Genomic DNA, 13,556 nt, shown 5'->3' with positions numbered 1-13,556 from the left:
GAGGCTGCTGTTGCTGGGGCGACGGCTCGGGTACAGGAATGATGTGACGACGATTCCGTCTGTATGAAGTCCGGTTGGCTTGGATTATGTAAGAGCGTGGTTTCTCGCTCACTTCCTTGACAACGCCAAGCCGATCGTATCCTTTTGGGGTCTGCATCCTGATCACTAGTTAGGATGCCACCTGGACGCCTCCCTAGGGAGGTGTTCCAGGCACGTCCAGCTGGGAAGAGACCAAGGGGTAGACCTAGGACCAGGTGGAGGGATTATATCTCTTCGCTGGTCTGGGAGCGCCTTGGGATCCCCCAGTCAGAGCTGGTTGATGTCACCAGGGAAAAGAAAGTTTGGGGCTCTCTGCTGGAACTGCTACCCCCGCGACCCGACCACGGATAAGCGGGAGAAGATGGATCCTGATCACTTGTCCCTCTGCCAGGAGTTTCAGAGGAGAACTTGAGATGTCATAGTGGCGCTTTAGGATGAGCCGCTTGTTGAGGAGTTGTGTTCTGATTAGTTGTGCATCTTTTGGGTTTGGCTGTAACAGTTTGGTGCTCACAGGGATGGCTGCACGTGTTTGTCGCGACATCAGGCGTTCAGCAGGAGAGCCTAACGTCAGATCACGGGGAATGTTTCTGAGATTGTGTGAACGTTCCATCAACTGTTTTGCACTGCGAACTGCTCTCTCTGCTAGTTAGACCCTCCAGAAAAACGCGGGCAAAAATCCTTGATTATGCGGGCTAAAATCCTTGATTATGCGGGCTAAAATCCTTGATTATGCGATCAAACATGCAGGGTTTTATGTGATTTTATGCGGTGAAATTGCGGGAAGTTGCGAAATATGCGGAAAGTTGCGAAATATGCGGAAAAAATAAATATTGGGCTGTCTTATTTATTTATTCTCTCTCACACACAACCTGCCACTAACGTTAAACCCCTTTACTATTCAATTAAACACATTCAATGTTTATTTATTGTAAAAGCAATTGGGCTATTTTAATCACACTCTCTCACACACACACACACACACACACACACTTCTCCGCCTCATTCTGTTTTCATTTACTCGTTCGTTATCTGACCAGCTTCAATCTTGTAGGCTTCTCACCTCGTTTCTTGTAGCCCTCGAAAGGGTTTTGGAGGTTGATGCCTCGGTGAACGTGAGTTGTTTGGCTTTCTTCTCCGCAGTAGCAGAAAGCTTTTTCGAATCTTTGAATGAATCAAAGTGGGTCGTCACCGTCGATGTTCTCTTATGCTCCAACACACAGTTGCACGGGGTGCAGAATAGTTTCCCCCCACTTTCATGCAAGACATCGGGGTACTGCTTTGCCCGGTCTTTAGCAGAAATGTTCGTCGGTAAATGAGATGGATTAGATTTTTTAATCTTGGTGAAGAGAAACTCTCGTGTGAGCTCCACACGTTCACTCTACGGTGTTGTTTACCTTCTGTGATGCGCGAGCTGATGACGTCGCGCATCATCATCACTTCACGTCAAGACGAGTTCACTTTTTTTCCCCTCAATTTTGTGTGGAAAAATGCGGGGATTATGCGGCCTTTTGATAAATATGCGGCTTTTTAAAAATCTGCGCCATTTTGCTAATTATGCGGTAAATTCTGCGATCGCAGAATCGCGTTTTTCTGGAGGGTCTAGCTAGTCCGTTTGACTGTGGGTATTCAGGACTGCTGGTGATGTGAACAAAGTCCCACTGTTTAGTCCTTGAAATGCTGACTGGCGTACTGTCCAGCATTATCAGAGATGAGTGTGTGTGGTGTGCCGAAAACAGAGAAATGTCTCTTCAATTTAGTTATCACAGTTGATGAGGTCACATCCCGGAGAAGGTCGATCTCAAACCAGCCAGAGTATGAGTCAACCAGCACCTGATACCGTTTTCCATGCCACTAGAATATGTCTGTTGTCACTGTGGACCATGGGAGATCTGGCACAGGATGAAGCTGGAGGGGCTCCTTTTGCTGATGGGATCTGGTGCTGTTGCACACTGCACATGAAAGCAACTCCTCAGTGATGTCTCTAGACATTTCTGGCCAAAAGATGATGCTTCTTGCTCTGCGTTTGGTTGCTTCAATGCCGGGGTGTCCTCTGTGCACTATTTTGATGTACTCTCTGTGCAGGGACTGAGGAATGACAGTTTTGTGGCCTTTCATGACAATTCCCTCTTCTACTGTAATTTCATCTCTGTAGGGAAAGAAGAGACGGACAGCAGGTTGGAGCTGATTCTGTCGGATGGGCCATCCTCTATTAATGACTGCACTGAGGGCTTGCAGATCTTCGTCCTCTGCTGTGTGCTTTCTGAGTTCTTCCAGGCGGGCTGTGGAGATGTAGCTCACAGACATAACTTCATAAGCATCATTTTCAGCAGGGCTTTGAGTTGTTTGTGCGGTTGGGGCACGTGAAAGAGTGTCTGCTACATACATATACTTGCCCTTTTTGTACACCAAACTGATGTCGTAGCTCTGCAGCCGGAGCAACATTCTCTGCAGACGGGCAGGGGCTGTGTGGATGGGCTTCTTTAAGATAGTCACTAAAGGTTGGTGGTCAGTCTCCACCACTACAGGCTTTCCATACACATAGTCTTTGAATTTTGTACAGGCAAACACGACAGCTAGCAGTTCTTTTTCAATTTGTGCATACCTCGTCTCCGTGTCAGTGAGGGTGCGTGATGCAAACGCTACTGGCCTGCCATCTTGCATGCACGCTGCTCCAAGTCCGTAGCATGACGCATCACAGGTGAGCGTGACTGGTCTTTTGACATCATAGTATGACAGAACAGGTGGACTTGATAAGCATGATCTAAGAAGGTCAAATGCATCCTGATGCTGCTGGAACCAACACCATGCAGTGTCCTTGTGGATGAGTTTTCTCAGTGGTGCTGCGATGTCGCTGAAGTTCGGGATGAACTTGCCGAGGTAGTTAACCATACCGAGGAAACGCTGTAGTGAGACAACGTCTGTGGGGACTGGCATGTTAGTGATTGCATCTGTCTTAGAAGGGTCTGCCTTTAGGCCTTCACTTGTGAAAATGTGACCTACATATCCTACATCAGGGGTCTTCAACTAAAATTCAACGAGGTCCAGTTAGAGAAAATCTCCCCATGCAAAGGTCCGGAACATCAAAATGTCTAAGTTGCTTCATGAATTAGTGTGATATATATTGAAGTAGCTTTATCAACGTCTGCATGTAATCAACAACTGACTGCCAATCAAATAAAGAAAGTACAATTAAAAAACAACAATATTTATTGTCAATTAACATTGAACTACAGATATACAGTAAATACTGTGGATATGTGTAATGTTCCTCTCGGGCTGCATTTACAAATAAAATAGAGAAAATAAATAAAATAACTTTTGAAAATATGTGCATCTTAAAAGTGCTTAATTTTAGATAAATAAAATAAAGTGTAGCAGCAGCTTGAGTTTCCCTTTTTTTTGTTAACCGTTTCACATCATGACTTAACAGTTTCAGATGATTATAGAACAATATCAGTCTTTACACATCATAACAATTTAACAGTTTTAAAGTTTCTCTTTCTTTCCCTCTTATATTGCAGCCCCTCTCTCACTTTTTTCTGTTCAGTGCGAGAATTGAGTTGGAGCTTGTCCTGCCAGGAGTTTGTAAATCTGGGCTGAAATGGTGTCAGGGCCATTCTCATACACATGCAGGTGCTCATTGGTTACAGTGATGCAAACACAGGTATGGTGAAAAAAGAGAGAACTATTCGAAGCAGGAAAAAAACAGCGTAATACCATCTGACAAAGGCCTGTGCTATAATCAGGGGTGCACATAACTTTTTTGCCCTGGTTCTCAAAGGAGCACCTGGAGATGTTGCTTGGTGCTCATCCTTAAAATGAAATAAACCGTAGCTTTTGAGGGGTCTTGACTTTATTTGCCAGACACACGGCACTGAACACACATGCAGAGGTGAACACAGAACACACATGCAGAGGTGAACCCAAGACAACATTAGCACGACCAGTAATCCTACAAGCTGTCATCACTTCCCTCCTGACTGCTCTCCTCACTGTCTTCCTCTCTGTCTTCCTCTCTGTTCTCCTGACTCAGGGTTTCCCACACATAGACTATACTTGGGCGGGCCGCCCAGGTATATTAACGGCCGCCCAAGTATATTTCGCGACCCATTTAGTTTTTTTAGTTTTTTTATATAGTTTTTTTTAATTCGTCCGTGACCACGACGCCATCTGCGATCGATTAACTTGTAGACAATGATCCCTCGCTCCCTTGCTCTGATCTCGCCTCCTTCTGGCCTGTTAAGTGGCCTGCCTCACACAGGGTGACTGGCTGTCCACATGATGTGGCCTGCCGACATGGCCACTGTCATACAGATCATAAATCAAAGTCCTTGATTGGTCTCTGTGTGTCATTCAAGCTCGGGATAACCTCAGCTCAGGTGAGGTAAAGGACTCTCTGAGTGTTTAGATAGTTAACTTAGTCTAAGTTCTCAGTGGGTCTCAAACGGTGTGGTCACCATTTATGTAAACACATATTTCCATTTGAGAGGGTAGTGATTGGTCTAATGGATAGTGAGGTGGGCTGAAGATCGGAAGGCTGTGAGTTCAAATCCCGCCAGGAACACCACCACTAGTGTGCCCTTGAGTAAGGCACTTAGCCCTTAGTTACTCCAGGGAGAATGTCCCTGTAATCGGTCATTATAAGTCGCTTTGGATAAAAGCGTCAGCTAAATGAAATGTAATGTGATTAGTAAAATATGCATGAATAAATAAATAAAAAGTTAACTAGGTGAAAAAAGGTAAGATACACTTTTAAAACTTGTTGAGATAAAACTAGTCTTTGCTGCTGCCTCAAAGAGGAGCAGGGGGAGAGGATGGAGAGGGGGGAGAGGAGGGAGACAGGAGAGGAGGGAGGGGGGAGAGGCTGATTCAGGAGCACAGACACACTCACAACTATAAATGAACCAAAACTAAATTAATAAACAAGTTTCAGTGTTTTTTTCATATTCGATACGGTAGGTTATTGGTTATGGCCTTGATTTTATGATTATTGAAATGTATACAGTTCTGTTAAATATAGGTGTTTCCATAGATCTAGTCTCTTTATTTTCCCCTCAAAATGCACCAGATTGATGCATTTAACTCCAAAATAAAAAATAAAATCTTACCAGGGGGGCATGCCCCTGGACCCCCCTAGAGGATTTGAGGTCGACCCCCACTAAAAATCACATGGATAGGTTCCTAAATACATTAATAAATACATTTATTTTTTTAAATAGTAACCCATTTCCATATGTTCATGTGTGGGTAGTAGATTTAAACTATAGGGCTATCATTATGGACCCTGCCTGTACCTGTTCGCTCTGCCATCGCGTGAAGGGTCTGCTAACAAGCGACCAACAGAAAGGTTAATGACGTTGTTGCACGTCACCTCAACCCCCCCCGCTACCACCACCCCCCAAAGTATATTTCAGATCTGTGGGAAACACTGGCAGTTAATGGACCAGCACCAGAGGCATTCCCATACACACAGGCGTTGGAGCTGTTCTTCATGAAATCCCAGAAGGATGAAGTGCTCTGACAAACAGTGCCATCTTTGCGCAAAATGATTATACCGGAATGATAAGTCAATAAATAATGTTGTTAAAACTTTTTTTTTTTTTCGCGCACCCGCCCAAGTATATTTCATATCTGTGGGAAACACTGTGACTGTTCTCCTCTCTGTTCTCCTGACTGTTCTCCTCACTGTCTTCCTCTCTGTCAGACATGGTAGCTGATGATGTAGGCCTACTTCTTTCTCTCTGGTTGAGTCTGTGATTAGCTGCTTGCATCCACAAGTCAACAGCTGGTTTTGGGTCGAAAGTCTCTGTTGTCATCTTAGACAAGTGGATGTAATCAAATAAGAATGTGAACATAACCAATAACCTATAGCCAATAACAAATGAATGTAACTTATTTTATTTGTGTTGTTCATTCATATCTTATTTTACCTTAACATTTATTTATTTATGCATTTTTTTTTATCTCTCCAGTTTTAAAGGATATATTTGGTTACTGTCCTATAGTATACATTGGAATGATTTCAAACCTGTTTATCCCAATAATTATAAAGGAGAGCCTTGGAAATATGTGTTTACATAAATTGTGACCAAACCGTTTGAACTTAGACTAAAAGAGTCCTTACCTCACTGAGCTGTAGTTATCAGCCTCTCAGTCTGACTGGAGAGGACTCTCCCTCCACATTATTGTAGAAACATCTTCTTCTTATATCCGTTAGAGCAGCTAGCACCAGATTATAATAACAACAGCGCTGGTACCGGTGCACCCTCCCTCGCATTTTGGCTGTGAGCTGCGGGCGCCAGATAAGCCAACATCCCCCATTTTCATCACTTACAGCGCCCATCGTACAGGGCAAATGAAACGTGTAACCGGGGTGAAAAGGCTGTTACATTTACTTAATTATGAATATTGTTACATCAAGGCCGAAAATTAGGATGAGCCCCAACGGTCAAAATGTTTTTTTCCCTCCCAGAACTGCCAGCGCAGCGCCTCCCCAGATCTGGCGCCCTAGGCGAACATCTAGCCAGTCCTACGGGCCGGCCCTGAGTTCATATCATGGTTCATATGCAACTCGCAAATATCTTTCTTTCTCTCTCTCTCTCTCTCCTCTATTTTCTCTTCTCCCTTCTCTCTCTCTCTCTCTCAATGTTGGTACGCAAATGCGCTTTGTTTCAAATGACCCGGTGCTCTTTTTTTGGCGGAGGTGCGCATGTGCACCTGCGCACCAGTTATGTGCAGCCCTGGTTATAATGCTTCAATTAACTGCTATTCTTTATAATATACTCAGATCAATAGGAGACAGAGATGTTAAGTTAAAAATCAAGGGTTTTTATTATTATTTACAGCAGGGGTGGGGAACCTTTTTCCTTTCAATTTTTACAACATCCTCCGAGGGTCGTACAAATGATTGAACTCAACCTCTGCTTAAAAAAACTAAAATCACAGCCCATTCATTTGACCTTTCTTTCATGCTGTGCAAAGAAAAAGCACCCTCTTAATCCAGATATCTCAGCATGACTCGCGCATGCATGTGCACGGTGTGGCATGACCACCAAAACAGAAAGATATAGACACAAGATGTGTGCAAATGTATTTAGTATCCTATCCATGTGAACATGATTTAAGTGGGGGGGGGACCTAACCTCCTCTAGGGGGGTCCGGGGGCATGTTCCCCCGGGAAGATTTTTTTTTAAATATTAAAAGCATCTATCTGGTGCACTTTGAGAGCAACATTAAGAGATCTATGGATACATCTCTCAACACCCATATGAAACAGAACTGGAAGCATATTTTTCTTTTTGGATATTTTACAAATCACTCCCCTTTTAAACTCTATTCTTGTTATTTTTAACAACTTTTTTGTTACTGTCATATAGTATTTTATACCTGTTTTTCATTTAGTCTCATTAATAACTATAATGATCATATCAAGGTGTGCCTTAACCTCACTGAGCTGAGGTTATTTGAGCCTCTCAGGAGAGAGCTCTCTTCCACCTGGTTGTAGAAAAGCTCTTTAAATTCGTTAGCATAGCTAGCTAACCAGATGCTAATAACAACAGATCGCCACTGTGCTTACAACTAAAGACACAGCCACGCAAACACTGCGGCATGTGTACGGCTCCTTATGGGTACTGCAATATTTTAAGAGCTGGAGCGGCGTTCCGGTGCTCTCTGTCAGCACTCCTTTCAGACGAGACATATACCACGTGAAGACACGTTACGCTCGTGTTGTGTTCAAGGAACCTGTCCTTGGCCAGGAAAAACAGGTACTCGCTTGTTTAATTATTTCCCCCCCCCCCCCACTTCTTCTCTCACTCGTTCCAGCACCTTCTTGAGGTTGGCATCATGCTCAGCAACTCCGTGGCCACCAATGATGATGTCGTCAACGATGACAGAACATGGGTAACCTGCAAACAGCTGTTCCATCGAGCGTTGGAATACCTCACTAGCAGAGCTAATGCCGAAGGGCATCCGTAGGAACCTGTACCGCCCAAATGGAGTACTGAAGGTTGTCAACATGGAGGATTTCTTGTCGAGACGTATCTGCCAGAAAGAGCTTTTAGTATCTAGCACAGAAAACACTTTTGCTCCTGACATCTGTGCTGCAACTTCTTCTTCTCATAGGGTGATGTGGTCTTTTCAGCGCTGTGTTGAGGTCTTGTGGATTGATACACAGTCTTATTTCCTGCTTGTCTTTTGTGTGTGCTGCCACCATAGATGAGACCCAGTCTGTGGGCTCAGTAACTGGTATAATGACACCTATGTTTTGCATGCGTTTAAGTTCAGCTTTAACTCTGTCTTGCATTGCAATAGGAATGCGGTGGGCAGGTCTCACCACAGGTTGTACACTAGGATCAACTGTCATGGAGTAAGTGATTGGTAGTTCTCCAAGTTCATCATCAAACAGGTCTTTGTACTGCATGAGTGTCTGTGTGGTGAAATCCGTGTTGCTTTCCGTAGTGATCTGGTGGACATCTTTGCTCAATGTGACAATTCCCATGTCCACGCATGCCCGAAATCCCAGTAGTGGCTGCACATCTTTGTTCACTATGAAGAAAGGCAACAAATGGTGCTGCTCCTTTAAGCAGCAAGGCAGTGTGACTAGGCCTTTGGTCTCAATCCTGCTTCCTCCATAAGCAACAAGGTTTATAGCAGTCTCTTGCTTCACAAGTTGCTCGCCATTGGTCACTTGTGTGAACGTTTCTTGAGACAACACATTGCATTTAGCTCCTGTGTCAACTTTCATTTCAGTTGGTGTGCCATTAATGTGAATTGTAACAAATCCTTCTTCTTTGTCTTTAGCTTGAGGATTAACACTATCAACACGTCTTTCGATATCTACGCCATCCACGTAGAACGTGTCTTCTCTGTGTGTTGTGGGCTCTTCCACTGTTACTTCATGTACAGACTGGTTACAATTATTTCTATTTGAATGACTGTAGCTGCATGGTTTAGACTTGCAGCATTTTTTGTAGTGATTCACTTTTTCACAGTTATGGCACTTTTGCCCGAAAGCTGGACACTTTTCTCGCATTGCTGCATGGCTGCCTCCGTAATTATTACAGTTAGAGATGCTCTGGGAGTGAGCGAGTGACTGTGGCTTTGGCTGATACCTTCTGCTAGAAACAGGTCTCACTGCATCAACACTGGTAGCTTGAACGGCTAACGTCCTGCTGCTTTTCTCTGTCATTTCGTGTATACGGCAGACTGAAACAGCTTTAGCAAGTGTCAGTTCACTGTCTCTCAACAGAGTTTTTCTTAAAGAATCATTGATTATGCCACATACTATTCTGTCACAGATTAGTTCCTCAGCTAAATCTCCAAAATGGCAACTTTTAGCTTTTAAACTTGTGCCTTTCCATTGTTTTGTTATGTTGAAGGTTGCATATTTCACTGAATTTCCGTATCAAACAGTCCGGGTCCTCCCTTGATTCAGCTGGGGAGATCACCGCACCGTCGGGGCCTGGCGCGCGCACTTCAGCTGCATACATAAAGGATCGTTCACGTTCAATGGCTTCTAGTCCAGCGAGATTGAGGAGGATGTAAACCCTAGTCCTGGCAGCCTTGTCTGGGTGCGCTGCGGCGATGAATATTTCATATTCCCTCTCGAAGATCCGCCAGCTCTCCGCGACGTTTCCTTCAAACATAACAGGGTCCGGACGGCGAAATCCATCCGCCATTGTAGCTGGGGCTAGCTTCAGCCAGCTAGTTAGCGTTAGCGCGGTCCGTGGAAAAATTTCTCCAGACGAGAGGAGAGGCTCGTGCCGTCTTCTGACACCATGTAGAAGTTGTTAATACTTCTTAATACATGCATGTGTGTATGTACAAGGAATACACAATGCATAGGCAAGTGGTGGCTTTATTTATGACCACAGCATGTACAGTGAACATGTACGTTGCATGCCGACTAACAACTCAATGCCTATTACCTTAACACGTCACCGTGTGGCGCACCAACTACGGTGGCCTGCAAAGGACACACTTAATCATATGAGAATGATCTACAATTAAGATCTTAATAAAAACACAACAATCAATATGTACAAAACAACAGTCACTTCAATATTTAGAGAATGTACATTAGTGCAAGATTGTCCATAGCATGGGGGGAGAACAGCGACCGCGGCAGGGCAATTGCAAATGGGTAAACTTACGAAATCGGCAAGGGATCAAATACTTATTTCCTCTACTGTATATGTTTACAAGTAAGTGTGGTGTGTGTGTGTGTGTGTGTGTGTGTGTGTGTGTGTGTGTGTGTGTGTGTGTGTGTGTGTGTGTGTGTGTGTGTGTGTGTGTGTGTGTGTGTGTGTGTGTGTGTGTGTGTGTGTGTGTGTGTGTGTGTGTGTTTGAATGTTTATCTGTGAAATCATCCCTCCATTGTACTCGACCCATGATGAAATATGAACTGTATGATGCTTGGTAATCAGCCTTAATGTAACTCTAAATATATTATCCCTTAGATTTCTGTTACTGTTTTATTTATTTCATTTTTTACTTTGTTGTGATTTACTTATGCTATATCTAAAAATATAACTTTATATTCAGAAAATAGTGTGTCTGTTTAATTAAATAAGCCGATAAATAAGAAGTTTAAAAAAGGAAAAGAGAAGATCAGTACCACACTCCTGTCAGAGCTGGAGTAGGTTTGAATTGGATGGTCATCCAAAGGGAAAAAAAGATTGTATCCTGATAAAACATTTGACGCTCTGCTTTGCTGGAATCACCATCGACAACAACATTATTATAACAGAACTGTATGTGTCTTGGTTTGCTAGAACTGCTGCTAAAAATCTGAAAACTAATTATTTTCATGGTGGGTGACCACAGGAGCAAGTGAGGATTCACTCAGGCTCGTTCCTGTGTCATGGATGGATGAACGAAACACAAAGATCAGTGCCCCCTTCACACACACCTCACATCATTATAATACATATCTAACACCTGTAATCATAGTGACACAGTAATGACTGGAAGAACGTCATAAACAATGTATTGAATGATGAAGTTAATATTGCTCTCATGATTTTAAATAATGGTTGTGATATTAGAGCTTTTTACAGAAATTAAGTACATTATTTTTTACATTTAATAAAAAAATACAAAATTATTTGAATTTTAGAAAAGGTAGTTTTCTAAAATGATTCCAGTAAGGGATGCAAAGCATTGAAATGTTACCGTTGTTATTTAATTACTTTCACTGAACACCAACATTTGAGTCTTTGGTGGATGGGTCATGCTAACAGTATATAACGACCAGAAAGCTTCATTAATGTTCACACAGACTGATAGTTTCACGTATATAATAATAAACGCACTTACCAATCAGTGGCTTTGCTTCACCACAGACTGTAGCTGAGCCCGCTGGAAGAGCTGAAAGAAACACAGACAGCATGATGCAAACAAAACAAAATAAAAGCAATCCAAGAAAATTAGAAAGATAGGCTAACATCTTCAAAAGCACATTTAGGATATTTTTCTCCTAAAGGGGCTAAAATACGTGCCCTTTTAATTTAGGTTGTGCCTCCAAAGTTAAGAAGGGAAAAGGGAAAGGTTTTTAAAATAAAATATCAACCTGATGACAGAAAAGCAGAAGAATTATATTTTAGCCACACATTTTTACTTCCTTTTTCAGTTGTTACGTCTTTACTTTTTTACTTGTGGTTTATTGGATAGTTTTTCCTTTTCAGAGTTTAAATATATAGATTTTTTTTTGTATTACTTAGAACCTGTCTCCATAGTAACCTGTGATGAGGGCTTTGAGGGGGACACTTCAACCCCTCTTGGTGTGGGAAGTATCAGATGCTATGTAACTCACACAATCCTAATTCATGCTTTGCCAAAACGCTACTGTACCGCATGTTTTCCACTGAAGGATATGTATTTTAGTGTTTATTGGGTTGTGTCTTCTATAATGCTTGTTCAGTGTTGTACACTCATCACGTTTTAAGCAATATTTATCACTGAGCTCTGGGGATGAATCCACTTGTCTTGCTTATTATAGCAGCATTGCCACTCATACTTACGGTGGACAAAGTACTCAGATATTGTACTAAAGTCAAAGTAGGAGTACCAGAGTGTAGGAATACTCTGCTAAGTAAAAGTCCTGAAATTAAAATGTTAATCGCAAAAGTAGATATAAAATATACTTATAGTACCAAAAGTAAAACTACTCATTATGCAGATTGTCCCATTTCAAATAATATATCCCAGGTCATTTTAATAACTTTGTATACTACAGGGTAGCTTGTGAATTTACTCCAGGTGTAACTAAGATCTGATTCAAGAGTTGATTAGGCTATATTTCACATCATTAATCAAAAGCTGTAAAGTAACTAAAGGTATTAAATAAATGTAGATAGAGTAAAAGTACAATATTTCATTTCCAATTTTAGTAGGGTTGAAGTCCAGTGGCAACACATTGACAAAAATATTGTACTTAAGTACAGTAGGCTACTGAGTAAATCTACTTAGTTACTGTACACTACTGCACACTAAGTGTATCATGTGAACGCTCACAGTTCAACTTGTGAGGACTTACTCTCTGCCAGTGTGACGGTGGAGGCTGCGTTCACGGTGACAGGTAAACTTATATCAGCATCCGAGTCTCCTGCAGGCAGGCTGATGATAGTAGCCTCCCCCAGCAGGTTACAGATCCTCTGCTGCATCGCAGTGAGGATGACGGGGACTGGAGTGCAGTCAGCGGAGGTTCCCTCTATAGCAGCCCGCGCCTGGGCCACTTTCCGCCGGACCTCCGTCTTCATGTCCGACCACTTCTTCTTCACCTCGGGCAACTCTCTGGGACAGGTGGTGACAGCGTTTACCTTTTTCAGGATGTCCCCCCAAGCGTTATTCTTTGCCATGTGAGTGACTCCAGCGTTGAAGTGGTTAACCAGTGTGTGCTTGTGTTTCTCTATTTCTTCCACAATAATTTCCACCTCTCTCTCCGAGAAATTCATTTTTCTCTTTTTCGCGGCTGATGCCATAATTGCACAAATTTCCCTTTGGGAGAGGTAATTGTGCGTATTGTACGCAAAAATAGTAGGATTTACTCAATTGATGTGCGCAACGTAATGGCTTCCAGAATCGGCTTCTTCTTCCGACAACAACGCTTACGTTAGCTGGGCGTGCCCTGTAGCCCCGCCCAGAGACATCCCATTGGTTGGATATCTCTAGGTCATGCAATATTCTCTTTCTCTATTGGCTCAATTAAACGCCAAAACAACAAGCAAAATAAACGTTACCAAATAAGAATTGTCTCGTTATCTCACTTTATATCACAGTCGTGGTTGGTCAACAGTTGTTTCTTGTTTGCATTGGTAATGATTTTTGTCTTTAAAAACACTCAACGATGACAACATCTAGGAAATAAATCTCACACACACACACACACACACACACACACATGCACGCACACACACACACGCACGCACACACACACACACACACACACACATTACTGTTTTTATTTTTGTGAAACCTGCGTTATTTAGATCTGCAATAACCATACTGTATAATAA

General features: G+C 42.7%; 1 protein-coding gene across 2 annotated transcripts in view; it reads right to left on the bottom strand.

Annotated features, from left to right (window-relative positions):
- The window catches only part of naif1 (nuclear apoptosis inducing factor 1), a 29,515-nt gene extending 16,217 nt beyond the window's left edge, over nucleotides 1-13,298 (bottom strand). For both annotated transcript variants that reach the window (XR_004569158.1, XM_034217928.1), the window contains exons 1-2: nucleotides 12,578-13,298; nucleotides 11,359-11,409 (exon numbers count right to left, since the gene is read on the bottom strand). Coding sequence is in view for 1 of the 2 variants with exons in the window: in XM_034217928.1 (XP_034073819.1) it covers nucleotides 11,359-11,409; nucleotides 12,578-13,022 (496 nt within the window). In the remaining variant the exon portion in view is untranslated. The remainder of the gene's footprint in view (nucleotides 1-11,358; nucleotides 11,410-12,577) is intronic.
- Nucleotides 13,299-13,556: the final 258 nt, after the last annotated feature.

This window comes from Gymnodraco acuticeps, unplaced genomic scaffold, assembly GCF_902827175.1.
Source record: "Gymnodraco acuticeps unplaced genomic scaffold, fGymAcu1.1, whole genome shotgun sequence".
NCBI lineage: Eukaryota > Metazoa > Chordata > Actinopteri > Perciformes > Bathydraconidae > Gymnodraco > Gymnodraco acuticeps.
This window is presented reverse-complemented; position numbering and strand designations above follow the sequence as displayed.